Raw genomic sequence first — 16,791 nt, 5'->3', positions numbered from 1 at the left:
AACGCAGAGATATATGTCGATTTATTGGAGAACAATTTAATAGATTTTGCAGATGAGTTATATGGTGAAGTTTGGACTTCTACTATCCATGTTGCATGCCTCACAAAAAAACTTTTTTAAGTCTCGTGATATACTTTTACTGGACTGGACAGCGCTAAGTCCCGATCTAAACCCTACAGAATATCTCTGGGGCATATTATCCGCTAAGGTATTTGCGATGTCCAAGCAATATACAGTACCCAAAGAACTGAAGTCTGCAATTACGGCAGAATGGGAAAAATCGATATGGCAACTCTGAAAAACTTGGTATGTTCTATGCCTCACCGATTACATCAAGTTCTAATAAACAAGGGCAATACTAAATCGTATTAGTTTATCAAACTATCTTAATTTTATTTTGACATATAGCTAAAATATAATTTTGCACATATAAATATTTTCTATGACCAAAAATTTAAGTATGTATTTTCGGTCGAAGCAAACGTTAAGTAAAGATTTAGTTTATGTTAGAGGTGTGCGCGTGACTGAAATTTCACTCACACTCACACACATTCACGAAGCAAAGTGTTTATTCACGCACGATACGTGTGGTAGCCAATCCCACTCACGAACATTCACGAAATGAAACCCAGTATTCACGAACGCTCACGAACGATCTACTTTTAAAGACTCAGGCAAGATTCACGACAATTCTCGCGATTCACGCGACTCACGACATTTTCCAAACGGAAATCAGCAAAGGTAACAAAATTCAAAAATAGAATATAATTCGAGAGCTAAATTAATTTCAGTTAACATACGAGTATGAATTAAATCTTGATATTTTTCGTGAGCGTGATTTTGCAGAAATTTTATTCACGCACATTTATGAGCCGATTTTATTTCTCACGCACGACATATTTATTTTAGTCCCATTCACGCACATTCACTTGAGTTGCTTTGGATTTTGTTCACGACTGACGTGATTCACGCGTGTCACGAGTATTTCGAGTCACGCGCACACCTCTAGTTTATTTTAGTAACGTACAAAAGTGTACATAAAATAAGAAAAAAATGTTATCAATAAAAGTTCTTTATAAGACTAGAACATAAATTTACACGTTGCACATATAATTTTTTACGGGGGTAAACCCACAAATCATTAGAACTTTTCTTCACAAAAACAATCTCAAGGCGTACGCTCCCAGAAAACACACTATTTTTTCCAGAATCAATGCGGCCAAATGATTGTCATATGCCAAGGAATACAAACCGAATGAGTATTGGAGAAGCGTTATTTTCACCGACGAATCAAAGTTTAATTGATTTAGCTCAGACGGTCGAAGCTTTGTCTGGAGAAGAGAAAGTGCAGTACTCGATCTGTGCAATTAGTTGGAAATTTGACAACCCGTTCGAAGGTTAAGAACTATAGAAATAAGAAATAGCATATATCATTCAAATTTGTCGAAGTTATGCCATACTCTTCTTATTTATTACCCGATTACGCTAAATCTTCTATATTAACAAATCCTGCAAAATATCATCAAAATAGGGTTAGATTTAGATATACACTCCAAAAAAGTGAACTCTCTATTTCACTAAAGCCAATTTAACTATATTTTAGTTCATGAAATTATTATGTTTGGAGATAGTGGACTTTACTCCAATAATTTTTTTGCTTACGTTAGTTAAATTAACTAAAAAACGGCAAAAAATATACACAAATCAAGCATAATGATTCACTAAATTCGTATTTCTAACAAAATAGTTCATTATTTCTTTAAATTTGTACATTTTACTACAAAAGCGTCCATCATGAACCTCGTAAGTCACTAAAGACATTCTTGCAATTTTGAAATCCAATTTTTTCCTTCAAACTACAAAATTTTAGACAAACCACACATTTTGTAAGCCAATACACTATTAACTGGAATACGTAGCTGTTATTGTCATCAACAGACAATTATCCCTATAGCCATCAACGCACAAGTAACGCAAACAGTTATATTTATATAGTGAAGTTTTGGGCTCCCACGAGTCCATGTAAAGAAACTTTATTTAACAGAAACATACATTTAGTTGGCCTCCGTGGTGCAATGGTTAGCATTGACCGTCTTGCATACAAAGACTCGTAGGTTCAATCCTTCGACGAAAACCAACAAGTTTTTTTACATATATTTGTATTCCAAAATGTTTGCAAGATTCCGAAAAAATTTTTGACATTACATACTACTATGGGAGCCACCGTGGTGCAATGGTTAGCATGCCCGCCTTGCATACACAATGTCGTGGGTTCGATTCCTGCTACGACCGAACAAAAAGTTTTTCAGCGGTGGATTATCCCACCTCAGTAATGCTGGTGACATTTCTGAGGGTTTCAAAGCTTCTCTAAGTGGTTTCACTGGAATGTGGAACGCCGTTCGGACTCGGCTATAAAAAGTAGGTCCCTTGTCATTGAGCTTAACATGGAATCGGGCAGCACTCAGTGATAAGAGAGAAGTTCACCACTGTGGTATCACAATGGACTGAATAGTCTAAGTGAGTCTGATACATCGGGCTGCCACATAACCTAACCTAACCTAACCTACATACTACTATATTTAATTTTTACTGTGAAAATGTGTCTTATTAAAGACTTGAAGTGCTTGATATACACAAAATAGACTGACCAAAAATTATTTTTTACTGCAAAAAGAAAAAATTTGTAGCAAAAAATTTTGTTGGTGATAAAAGTTTGAAATTGTCCAACAAATTCAAAAAACTCTATCAAAACAAAAACATTTGCGGTCAGCGTTGCTAATTGAGCTTTTTTCCCGCTAGATTTGTTTTTATACCCTGTTCCACACTGTGGAACAGGGTATTATAAGTTAGTGCATATGTTTGCAACACCCAGAAGGAGACGAGATAGACACATGGTGTCTTTGGCAAAAATGTTCAGGGTGGGCTCTTGAGTCGATATAGCGATGTCCGTCTGTCCGCACAAGTATGTGTTTTGTGTTTTGGCTCAGAATAGATCCCTATTGATTTTAGAAGAAATCGGTTCAGATTTAGATATAGCTCCCATATATATATATATATATATATATTTCGCCCGATATGGACTTATATGGCCCCAGAAGCCAGAGTTTTACCGTAATTTACTTAAAATTTTGCACAAGAAGAACTATTAGTACTATAGTCAAGTGTTCCAAATTTTATTGAAATCGGTTCAGATTTAGATATAGCTCCCATATATATCTTTCGCCCGATATGGACTAATACGGTCCCAGAAGCCAGAGTTTTACCCCAATTTGGTAGAATTTTTCCACAGGGAGTAGAATTAGCATTGTAGCTATGCGTGCCAAATTTTGTTGAAATCGGTTCAGATTTAGATATAGCTCCCATATATAGTTTTCGCCCGATATACACTCATATGACCACAGAGGCTAATTTTTTGCTCCGATTTAGTTGAAATTTTGCACAGGGAGTAGAATTAGCATTGTAGCTATGCGTGCAAAATTTGGTTGAAATCGGTTCAGATTTAGATATAGCTCCAATATATATCTTTCGGCCGATTTACACTCATATAACCACAGAGGCCAATTTTTTGGTCCGATTTAGTTGAAATTGTGCACAGGGAGTAGAATTAACATTGTAGCTATGCGTGCCAAATTTGGTTGAAATCGGTTCAGATTTAGACATATCTCCCATATATAGCTTTCGCCCGATTTACACTCATATGACCACAGAGGCCAATTTTTAACTCCGATTTAGTTGAAATTTTGCACTGGGAGTAGAATTAGCATTGTTGCTATGCGTACTAAATTTGGTTGAAATCGGTTCAGATTTAGATATAGCTCCCATATATATGTTTTTCTGATTTCGACAAAAATGGTCAAAATACCAACATTTTCCTTGTAAAATCGCCACTGCTTAGTCGAAAAGTTGTGAAAATGACTCTAATTTTCCTAAACTTCTTATACATATATATCGAGCGATAAATCATAAATAAACTTTTTCGAAGTTTCCTTAAAATTGCTTCAGATTTAAACGTTTCCCATATTTTTTTACTAACATTGTGTCCCACCCTAGTACATTAGCCGACTTAAATTTTGAGTCTATAGATTTTGTAGAAGTCTATCAAATTCTTCCAGATCGAGTGATATTTAAATGTATGTATTTGGGACAAACCTTTATATATAGCCCCCAACACATTTGACGGATGTGATATGGTATCGGAAATTTAGATCTACAAAGTGGTGCAGGGTATAATATAGTCGGCACCGCCCGACTTTAGACTTTCCTTACTTGTTTTAAGTCGTTTAGAGGGAAAAACTGCATTTAGCCTTTTTTCTGGCTTTTTTTCATGACCGTTTTAGCTATTTTTAGCGTTTCTTATTTTCGACATGTTTCTATTCAAATGTGGATAAAACGGCGTTTTTATCTAAGCCTTGCTGCCAGAATAAGGGTTTCTACATATTTCAAAGCTCAATTGAAACATTAATAATGATTCCCGCCATTATGCGGGGCATTTTTGCAACAAATAAACGTTATTGCAAAGTTTTTTTTTACTCATATTCATAAAAGTTAACGTAAACTTTAAATCTACTATTACCATACAAATTTCTTAGATAAACTGTCAGTAAAGTATTAGGATTGTTAGTATTTGATTCGTTTATGGTCCTTTATATTCTCAAGTTATTATGTTATTACTAAGTCAAAATTGTAGATGCTAATTGCTTTGTACACTGAAAAAAATATTGTCGTGAAGCCAAAGATTTCATGTCCTTAAAATACGAACTCGAATTTTGCTTAAAATATTATTTGTGAATTTCTCTTATATAAACTGTTTTCCTTGTCCAAAAGTCGACAAAGTATTTTTGTCAGTGTCCTTATATTTAGTTAAGTGATTCAACTTAGAAATGGAATGAAAGAAAATTTTGTTAGGCTAGGGTCATTTCTGAAAAATTAATGAAGTAGTCTTTAAATTTGTGGAGTTTTTCTATATTGACCACAGACCAAAAAAGCGTTCAAAAATAGAAGATGTTTTTCAACACATTATTTTAAAGACGTATTTTACTTGATACATAGAATAATTTCTACTTGAAGTCGAGTCTGAATTTGGAAATTTAAATTGTCGTTAGCACGTTGTTAACATAAAGCACTTTGATAGCTCATGAAGAAAGAGCTGAAAAAAAGAATAATTTCAAATTTGATGCGGAATCAATACCAAAATCATTAGTGTACAAAATCTTTGGAACCGGACAGTGTATGCAAGAAAAAATTAAGGAAATAAAGTTTTGAATGTGGTATTATTTTTTAACATAAAAAAATACAATTAAAAATTTCGTATTGATAGGATCAAAACATTATTAAACTCGGGATAAAAACAAATCTGTTATTTATTAATGGAATGGAATTCCATTTACGAAAATTGGACAAAAATAGGTTTGTTTTGGTAATTTTCCAATAAAACTTATTCAGTATAAACTTGCAAGACAGTAAGAATGGGTTTTACTCTCCTGGGCACAATTAGCAAAAATGTACACAGTCACGAATTTATCATTAATTCAGCGGATTTAAGCCAATTAAAGCGAAACATATTGATATTTTCTATTGATATGACTTAGTTATTATTGCAGTCTCACAGAAGTAGAATTAAAATGAATATAATTAAATTAATATGCTTTTTAAGTGAAATAAAGCTTTTCAGTTTCTTAAGTTTCAATGGAAAATGTCACTTTTGATACAAAAAAAAAAACAAATAGCTTTTTATACCCTTCACCATTACTGTGGTACAGGGTATAATAAGTTTGTGCATTTGTACACCCAGAGAAGGAATATGATCACCTCAAACATGTTTCAAGAGCAAAATGTTATTTTTGGATGGTGACCATGTAACATGTTCGCCGCAACCATGTTATTTTCTCAGAAATTATGTATATGTTTTCGGAAAGCATGTTATGTTTGCCGAGAAAATAACATTTTTGCGACAAACATGTTACATGGTCACCATCCAAAAATAACATTTTGCTCTTGAAACATGTTTGAGGTGATCATATTCCTTCTCTGGGTGTATGTAACGCCAAGAAGGAAACGTCTGAGTCCCATCGTTTAATATACCGATCGTCTTAGAATTAAATTCTGAGTCGATTTAACGATGTCCGTCTGTCTGTCTGTCCGTCTGTCGGCCTGTTCATGTATTTTTGTGCGCAAAGTACAGGTCGCATTTTAAAGTCCGATCGTCAAATTTGGCATAGGGTCGTTTTTTCGAACAAAGACAATCGCTATTGATTTTGTAAAAAATCGGTTCAGATTTAGATGTAGCTGTCATATATATTTATTCCCGATCTGGTCATAATTGGCGTGTTTATCAACCGATGTTATTCAAATTCCGTATATCCGAATATTTTATGAGTCGAAAAACTTGCAAAATATCAGCCAAATCGGTTCAGATTTAGATATAGCTCCCATGTATATCTTTCCTCCGATGTAGACTCATATGGCAACAGAGGCCAAAGTTTACTACCGATTTTCGTGAAATTTTGCACAGAGTGTAGAATCGACATTCTACCAATGCTTGGTAAATTTGATTGCAATCGGTTCAGATTTAGATATAGCTCCCATATATATCTTTCGTCCGATTTGCCATCGGGTCAGATTTAGATATAGCTCCCATGTATATCTTTCGCCCGATTTACACTCATATAACCACGGGGGCCAAAGTTTACGTGAAATTTTGCAGAATTATTATTCTAACTATGCATGTCAAATTTAGTCAAAATCGGTACAGATTATATATAGCTCCCATATATACGTACACCAGAGTTGGGAAAATATGGTAGACTGTTTCATATTTTAGACCCATTTTCAATGGGATTTTCCTCCAATTGACTGGATAGTTTCTACAGAGAATATAACATATTTAATATAATATTTAAGTGTGTCAAGTTTGATCTAATTTGGTTCAGATTTAGATAAAACCTCCATATATTCGTTTTTCCGGTTTATACAAATATGGCCAAAATTCCCACACTTTACACAAAATTCTGTGATGATTTCCCCATATCTTAGTCATATCCTACACACTGTAATGCCAGAATTTCCACAGAACGGTTGAGTTGTAAATAAGGCTCCAAGTCGCCCGACTTGACTAAATAATATATCACAACTTGGCGAGATCTAACCAATATCCTTGTAAAATCGCCACTGATGAGTAGCAAAAATTGTAAACATTACTAAAATTGTCCTATATCTCGAATACATATGTATCGCCTGATAAATCATAAATGCTCTTTTGTACAGTTGCATTAAAATTTCTCTAGCTTCATATTTCCCATATATACCCTTCACCACTACTGTGGTACAGGGTATAATAAGTTTGTGCATTTGTATAATAATTATACCCTTCACCACTACTGTGGTACAGAGTATAATAATTACACCCTTCACCACTACTGTGGTACAGGTAAAATAAGTTTGTGCATTTGTGTGTAACGCCGAGAAGGAGTACCCAGCGAAAAAAATTGGAAGTTCTTCCAAAGGCACAACTTTAAAAGCACTTCCAGAAGATGCACTCCCACTGATGTTCTTTATTTTAACTACCCAGGAAGTTCTTTTAATTCATTTTTTTTATAACTTGGTTTTTTCATACTTTTAATGGATAATTTTAACTTTGTTTGTTTCAAATAGTTTAAAAACAGAGTAAGAATTCATAAAATAATACAAATCATTTAAAATTTGTCGACAAAAATGCTAAATCCAATCTGAAAAAATTGTGAATTTTTGAAAATATTTCAGGTCAAACCTTTTCGACAAGAAGCGTTAAAATCCATTAAAAATTATAAAAATTATTTATTTGACAAAATATCACAGAATTTTTTAATTTACATCCAAAATATTGAATTCACACCTAAAGAAGTGATGCAAATTCAGTGCAACGGCTGTTGAAATGGAGGACTTTCGTCTTGTCATAGGACGGAAGTCCTCCATTTCAACAGCCGTTGCACTGAATTTGCATCACTTCTATAGGTGTGGGAGGGAGCCACCGTGGTGCAATGGTTAGCATGCCCGCCTTGCATACATAAGGTCGTGGGTTCGATTCTTGCTACGACCGAACACCAAAAAGTTTTCCAGCGGTGGATTATCCCACCTCAGTAATGCTGGTGACATTTCTGAGGGTTGCAAAGCTTCTCTAAGTGGTTTCACTGGAATGTGGAACGCCGTTCGAACTCGGCTATAAAAAGGAGGTCCCTTGTCATTGTCATTGAGCTTAACATGGAATCGGGCAGCACTCAGTGATAAGAGAGAAGTTCACCACTGTGGTATCACAATGGACTGAATAGTCTAAGTGAGCCCGATACATCGGGCTGCCACATAACTTAACCTAATGTCCAAAATACCCACATGTTCCTTGTAAAATCGTCACTGTTAAGTCGAAAACTCGCAAAAATGATTCAAATTTACATATATTCTAATTCGTATATATCGATCTATAAATCATAAATGAAATTTTATGCAATTTAAATATTTCTAATATGTTTTTACTAACATAGTGGTCCGTGCCGGTCAATTTAAATTTTAAGTCTAGACATTTTGTGAAAGTTTAAAAAAAATTGTCCAAATCGGTTCATACTCGTATTTAAATACTTGTATATAAAAAAAATAAATAAAAAAAACTTTATATAGTCCCTAACAAATTTGAAGATGTTAAGATGTTGGTATACGTAGTGGTGAAGGGTATAATATAGTCGGCCCCGCCCAAATCGTCCAAATCGGTTCATAATCGTATTTAAATATTTGTATATGGGAAAATAAACTTTATATAGTTCCTAACAAATTTGAAGATGTTAAGATGTTGGTATACATAGTGGTGAAGGGTATAATATAGTCGGGCCCGTCCAATTTTAGACTTTCGTTACTTGTTTTTAATAAAAATATTTGAAAACTGTAAATCGATTTTTTCATTTTTTTTTTCTAAAACCGAGTATTTATAAAATACCATAATATTTTAGATCGTAACCATTGTTTTTTGATTCAAATAAATTTTTTTTATCAATATAATAACATTTTAGATGAGGACAATTTTATTTTTCTTAGAACCATGTTCACTGAGTCGACATGGTTGCAGATGAAAATGTTACATGGTCGCCACAAAAATAGCTCCTATCATATTATTTTACTCTTCGAATATGATTGTGACAATCATGTTTCTTTTCTGTAGGGGATCGTTTTACATGTTTCATATGTTTCGATGTGAAAAATATATTTTTGGGACTCAAAATTTCAGCACATAATCATTCAGTGTAAGCATATAATGTTCATGAAGTAGTATAAAATATTTGGGACATATACGTTGGAGCATATTATGTTCGGTCATTAAGTTTTCATAAATATGCTCTGTGTGGATGCAAACGTATATAAATTTAGAAATTTCGAATATTCAGGGTGACTTTTATGTATTGCAACCAACTATAATTTCTAAACTGCTCAGCTGACAGATTTATTTTCTTGGCAGTTAATGTTTGAAAGCTTTAAAAATTCCCAGTAAAAAAAGCGTCTACAAAAAGTAGTGAAAATTTTCTTTTTGGATCCGGAAGTGGTGCAAAATTGGCGCAGAAGCGATGAATTTAACATGGGCTTATCATAGGACGGATGTCCACCATTTCAGCAGCCGTTGAACTGAATTTGCATCAATTCGTAAGGTGTGATCCGAATTCAGTATTTTGGATGTGAATTAAAAAAATTGTGATATTTTGCCAAATAAACCAAATTTTTTTTTACGATTTTTAATGCATTCTAACGCTTGTTTGAAACGTTTGACCTCAAATATTTTAAAAAATTTGCAATTTTTCAAAAATGTAGTTAGCAATTTTTTCAACAAAATTTAAATAACTTGTACCATTTTATTAATTCTCATTCTATTTTTAATGTATTTGAAACAAACAAAAAAGTTAAAATTGCCCATTAAAAATAAAGGAAAAGCAAGTTATAAAAATGGAATTAAAAGAACTTCTTGTGTAGTTAAAATAAAGAGGGGACATTTTTTGGAAGTACTTTTAAAGTTGTGCCTTTAGAACAACTTCCAAATTTTTTTGCTGGGAAGCATTTTGATCTATTGCATTTAGAAATTTAGAATGTCCAAAACACCTCGGTCTTTTATCACTATAATTTTTTGTCGGCCTCTCCCACACTTGTTTTTATTACAAGGATGTTTTTATTAAAATATCGTTTCACTTATGCACACACAGATATATAAAAAGAGTTATATTTCATTTATTCTTAAACTATTATACATGTGTTTATGTACAGCAAATACCAGTCTATATGAAAAAAAACATATAAAAGAGAAAATCTTATGAGTGTGAAAATTTACATCGCTTTATCTCGGAAGGCATTAAGTTTTTAAAACTATACATGCTGAACGCAAAGTTATTTAGTATTCAGTGATTGTGCTAAGTCAGCTTCGTCTATGGTTCCCTGATATACTAAAGGGAATGGCCATTCGTGACATATGGTTGGTCCATTATAATCTCTGAGGGTTTGTATGAGATTATCCAAACGCTGAACTTCCATTAGATCTGCATTGAATTCTTTCACATCATCAATGAGTTGGTTCACATTGGATTCTATAACCTGAAATATATGAAAGAAAAAGATTACTTTTAGAAAGTTGTTACATACACACAAAAAATAATTTATTTATTTTATGAATAGTGTTCAAAAACATTTTCCAATATTGTAATTCATGAATTGTTTGAACACAATTTCATATATTAACAAAAATATAGGTTTTGAATGACTATGAACTCAAAACATATGTAATTTTTTCTGTCAGAAAGGCGCATGTCTATACAGATTATATCAGTTAGTTTTTTCTATGGTACACTGTTAGAAAAATATGTTTTTCATATGTTACGATATAAACAAAATGTGTTTCGGGCACAGTTTCTAAAAACAATATATTTAAGTGCAAACATGCAATGTTCCTAAACTAACACTAAAAGTTTGGGACACATATGTTAATATGTTAGAATATATTACGTTTGGGGCATGAATGTTTCATAAAAATAATATGTGTGAATGTAAACATATATAAATTTCGGAGTAAAGAGAATAGACATTCGGAACCAAGAGAATAGACATTTAAAAAAACAGCATGTGTTTTTGCCTTGAGAGCAGCATTTTATTTATGTGTCGACATGTGATTTGTTTGTCATTTTGGCATTATGGGCACAATTTTTTTCTTGGTTCGTCAAAAGAAATCGGAACGTGCGAGGAGTAGAGGTGTGCACGTTACACGAAATTGTCGTGACTCACGAAAATTTTCACGATTCGTGCGTGAGTCGTGAGTCACGCTCATGACAACAGCGTGAGTGTGCGTGATTAACAAACCAAAATGTCGTGCGTGAGCGTGAGTCACGATAATAATGTCTTCGTGTGTGTGCGTGAGTAACGAATTACACTCACGAAAATATTCCTGCTCACCAACATAAAAGAGTTAAATTCAATTACAATTTTAGTGACACCTGGGATGTTAAGAGTTTAATAATACTCTCGATTTTAATAATGCTCATGTTTTCAGACACTTCGGTAAGGTAAATTAATCATAAAATTATTCGTGAGTCACGGTATTTTTCGTGAGTCACGACGTTTTCGTGAGTGAGTGTGCTTGAGTACAAATTTTCTTTTCGTGAGTGTGCGTGAGCGTAAGTCCTACTAAAAAATATCGTGCGTGAGTATGATTTTTCAGTCGTGAGTGTGCGTGAGCGTGAGTAAACTATTACTCACGTGTACGCCTCTAACGAGGAGTAAGTCAAAATATTCAGGCAAAGGAACAAAACAGTGGAATATATAAAAATTACAAAGGGATCTTCCTAAAAAATAACGAAAGGACACTATACCCGAGATGGTGTGTATCAAACTTTTTTAGGTTTGCGACTGTCGCAAAGTTGTAAACGTCGTAAACGTCACATACCTGTCGTAAATGTAGAAAAAGTACCAAAAGTCGCAAACTCAAAATACTTTAGTCGCGTCAGCTAGGCAGCAAATTCGATGATATCCAAGACGATGGTATGTGCGAAGAGAAGGTTTTATTCCCCACATTTTCGCTATTGCCTTTTGCACGAGTACAGGGTAACCGTGAATTTTCTCATCCTTTCTTAGCTTTAAGTTCAGTCTCCTGTCCAATATAACCCCAAGGTATTTTGCACACCCACCAACGGGAATTTCGATACCACCTAAGAAAATAGGCTTGACCGTGGGAAAACTTTCACAAATTTCTGCAGAAACTCACAGCGAATGCTGTCAAACTAAATTAAAAAATGTTCAGGATTTCTTCTATTCAAAATTAGGGTTTCTACAGTATTCTATACCGTCGCAAATGTATGTACAGTATATTATACCGTCGCAAATGTATGTCGCAAAAGTCACAGTTAGTGACAGGCCAACCCTGCACTATACTCTTTTTAGAGTTGGGACAGTAAAATGAAAAAAGGAGGAAATAGCGAAAAATTAAACAGTAAAATGTAAAAAAGTTTAGTTCCTCTTTATTAATAAGTAGTCCAAGATGAGTTGACGGACACTTTCAAAAACAAAAGCATTTCATTTTAGCGGAAAAACTCGAATCTATACACCCTCACAAAAAATCGCTTCTGTAACATATACTCCCAAACATATTTTGCTTCAAGCATATACATTTTTGGGTATTGCCCAAACATTTATATGTTTGATCTCTTCCAATATATAATATGTTTGAAAGCATATTGGTCTAAACAATATATGTTTGGGTAGTCTAAGTTCCAAACATTTTGTATTTTTGCATCCAAATTCAATAATGTTGTCTTCCAAAAAACAATATGTTATTATGTGAACATATAATATGTTTGGAAGCATTTTGCACCCAAAAATATTATATGCTTAAAAAATTCTCCCAAACAATATTGTGCTCAAAATTTTATTTATTTATTTATATATTTACAGTCATAATGAATTATGAAAATAAACAGGTAATATAGGTGCTAACAACATAGGTTTTCGACCTGAATGCTCAAAATTTTGTTTCTGCCTAATTGTATATTCCCTCACATCTTTCTCACTTCCACGAGATTTTTTAGTTCTTAGCACCTTTTTCTGTAATACAAACATTGTAGAAGAAATTATTCAATTTTATGATTTTTTTATTTTAATTTTACCTTTTGCCGGACGGGGATTCGAACAGCGGACCACACAGTTTGGAAGGATCAAAGAAGTAGCTGATCAATTGCTCAAGGAAAAATAAAATGTTAATTTTGTAATAACAAGCAACAACCACCAACTTAATTCAATATCGCTCCCTGTTAAATAGCGCTCCAAGCTACTAAACACATATATGTTTATAGGCTATTTCTAAATTAATATATGTTTGCATCCAAGCATATTATATTTACAAACATTTTATGTCCCAAACATAATATGTTCTAACATATTAACATATATGTCCCAAACATGTTATGCTAGTTTATGAACATTATATGCTTGCACTCAAAAATATTGTGTTTAAAAATTTGTGTTCCAAACATATAATGTTTATAGCCAAACATATGAAAAACAGTCTTTTTCATCCGTGTAAAAGCAGAATAATATTATAACTTTTTTGGCAAATTGTATTAAAACTTGGTGGGAAGTGATCCAAAGCAACAATTCAACAATTTTATTTTGTTTAAAATAAATTATTAAAGAAAAGTAAACGTGAAAATATGGCCATTTTAGAGCGATAATGCCAACTTAATACCGGCCTTAAAGGTAAAAATGAAATTAAGTACAAAATTATTCGTTAATAAAAATACATATTTATTTGTATTTTAAATGCATTTAAAATGGTGTTAAATGCTGGTGAAAACTGTTCACGCGTAAATAAATTTATGTGTATATTATAAAATTATTTATGTATGTTTATACTCGATTTCACGTTCTTCTTTTGTTAGAGTTTTTGAATTTCTTCCAAAATTTCACACTTTTGTACCAATATTTTTATTTGTTATTTTTGCAATAAAAAATAATATTTTATCCAAAAGCTCAAAGCCCATTTCGTTTATATTAAGCACTGTTTCTGACTGTAAATCTTTAATAACCCACATTTCGAAGTTTCATTATAAAAATTGTATATAGTATAAATATAAATGTGTAAATTAAAAAAAAAATTGGTGTTCGGTCGGAGCAGGGATTGAACCCACGACCCTTTCATGCAAGGCAGACATGCTAACCACTGCTACACGTGGCCAACAAATGTATGTTTCTGTTAAATAATGTTATGTTTGCATGGGCTCGTGGGCGCTGCAAACTATGCTATATAAATGTAAAATTTCGTGGAAGTGAAAATTATGTGAGGGAATGAGCACAATCTTCTTTGGGAGAAAATTCTTCCAAGCATATAATATTTTTGGGCTCAAAATGCTTCCAAACATATAATATGTTCACATAAAACAAACATATTAATGTTTCGGCAGTATCCAATAATATATGTGTTTACTGCAAAATATGTTTGGAACATTTGTTAGAGAAGCGATATACGAAATATTTCGTTCTTCTTACGAAGAAAAGTTCTTACAAAATTTTCGTAGTTTGTAAGAAACAACTTCGTAATGTTTATGAAAAAGTTTCATACTTTTTATGAAACAATTTCATTCTTTTTATGAAATTGTTTCCTACTTTTTACGAAAAATTTTCATACTTTTTACTTTTAATGAAACAATTTCGTACTTTTTATGAAAAACTTTCGTACTTTTTGTGAAAAATGTTCCAAAGTGCATTTGGTTGTTGCAACAAGTTTGAAAAGTGTCATCACTACTTTACATTTTAAGTTTTTGAGTAGCTTTTAGTTTGGTTGCTTCACTCTTATGCATAGCGGGCTGTCACCCAAATGAGAAGTAGCATACACTGAAAAAAATATTGTCGTGAGGTCAAAGATTTCATGTCTTTAAAATACGAATGATAATTTTGCTTAGCATAGGAGACGCATTTCTCTAGTATAAAGTTTTTTTCCTTGACCAAAGGTCGATAAACTTTTCAATGAAGTCATATTGTCCTTACAACTAAGTGATTTGATTTAAAAATGGATATCATAACATGAAAGAAAAAATGTTTGGGCTAAGGTCAACTTGACTTTAATAATTTAGAAAAAATCTTTAAATTTAATGAAATTGTCTTTAAATTTGTTGTCTTTTTGCATCTTGACTACAAAGCAAAAAATCGTTCAAATATAGGACATGTTTTTCAACACTTTATTTTAAAGACGTTTTTTACTTGAAACACAGCATAATTTCTACTAGAAGTCGAGTCTTAATTTGGAAAATAAAGTCGTCGTTATCTTGTTTTTAAAGGACTTTGATAGCATATGAAGAAAAAAAGCTGAAAAAGCGAAAAATTAAAATTTGTTTCCTAGAAGCAAGTACACAAAACCTAAATTTAAAAGAGAATTGTGTCTTAAAAGTATCCTTACTTGTATTCTCCGCTTCTTTGGCTCGGAATCAATACCAAATTTTTTAAAGTAAAGACAAAATCTTTGGAACCGGGTATGCTTTTTTTCAGTGTAGACATGCATTAAAAAATTGAATGAAGGAATACACTCAAACACATTATCAAAGACAATTTTATATCGCGAACGGAAACTTTTCAACTTCAATGAAACTTCTTCGTTATTTCACAGAAAATGTTTCGTACTTTTTATGAAGAAATTTTAATGCAGAATGTTTCGTAAAATATTCGTAAATTCGTAAAAACTTTTTCACAAAAGTCATGAAATTTGAAGAAATTTTCGTTAAAAGTACGAACTTTTTACGAAAAAATGTTAATGTAGAATATTTCGTAGACGTTTCGTATATTCGTAAAATGTTCTTCGTAAAATTTATGAAAATGAATGAAAATCTCGTTGTTTTAGTGAAGAATTCACGAAGAATAGTTAATGAAGAATTCTTCGTAATATTAACGAAGAGAATTCTTTCGGTGTAGAAATTTTGAAGGTAACATTTTTGTCACAAAAAAGTTATTTTCTCGGCAAATATATGCATGGTTGCCGAATTGGATACATAATTTTCGAAAAAACAAAAACAAGTTTATACGGCCGTAAGTTCGGCCAGGCCGAATCTTATGTAACCTCCACCATGGATTGCGTAGAAACTTCTACGAAAGACCGTCATCCACAATCGAAATACTTGGGTTGTGGTATCTTAAAACTTCTTAACATCGTTTTCTAAATTGTGAGTTAGTCCATACGTGGTATATATTAGACAAAACAGTTATGTATAGTTAAGCCTACAAATAATTACAAATCGATATGGACTTTTTGCACGGTACGTAGAGAGCCAGAATTGAAATATGGGGGTCGCTTATATGGGGGCTATATAAAATTATGAACTTGATGTGGACCAATTTTTGTGTGATTGGAAATAGATTTATCTGAGGGATATATATATATATATATATATATATATATATATATATATATATATATATATATATATATATATATATATATATATATATATATATATATATATATATATATATATATATATATATATATATATATATATATATATATATATATATATATATATATATATATATATATATATATATATATATATATATATATATATATATATATATATATATATATATATATATATATATATATATATATATATATATATATATATATATATATATATATATATATATATATATATATATATATATATATATATATATATATATATATATATATATATATATATATATATATATATATATATATATATATATATATATATATATATATATATATATATATAT

General features: G+C 31.9%; 2 protein-coding genes across 4 annotated transcripts in view; both read right to left on the bottom strand.

Annotated features, from left to right (window-relative positions):
- The window catches only part of LOC142232713 (putative serine hydrolase), a 98,757-nt gene that overhangs the window by 33,349 nt on the left and 48,617 nt on the right, over positions 1-16,791 (bottom strand). The gene's annotated exons all lie outside the window — the stretch shown is intronic.
- Positions 10,195-16,791, bottom strand: part of LOC142232714 (uncharacterized) — a 54,948-nt gene continuing 48,351 nt past the window's right edge. For all 3 annotated transcript variants that reach the window (XM_075303368.1, XM_075303367.1, XM_075303366.1), the window contains exon 3: positions 10,195-10,593. In XM_075303368.1, coding sequence (XP_075159483.1) covers positions 10,390-10,593 — 204 coding nt within the window. In that variant the 3' untranslated portion in view covers positions 10,195-10,389. The remainder of the gene's footprint in view (positions 10,594-16,791) is intronic.

This window comes from Haematobia irritans, chromosome 4 (assembly GCF_050003625.1).
Source record: "Haematobia irritans isolate KBUSLIRL chromosome 4, ASM5000362v1, whole genome shotgun sequence".
Taxonomy (NCBI): domain Eukaryota; kingdom Metazoa; phylum Arthropoda; class Insecta; order Diptera; family Muscidae; genus Haematobia; species Haematobia irritans.
The sequence above is the reverse complement of the archived record's forward strand: the minus strand, read 5'-3'. Positions and strand labels throughout refer to the sequence as shown.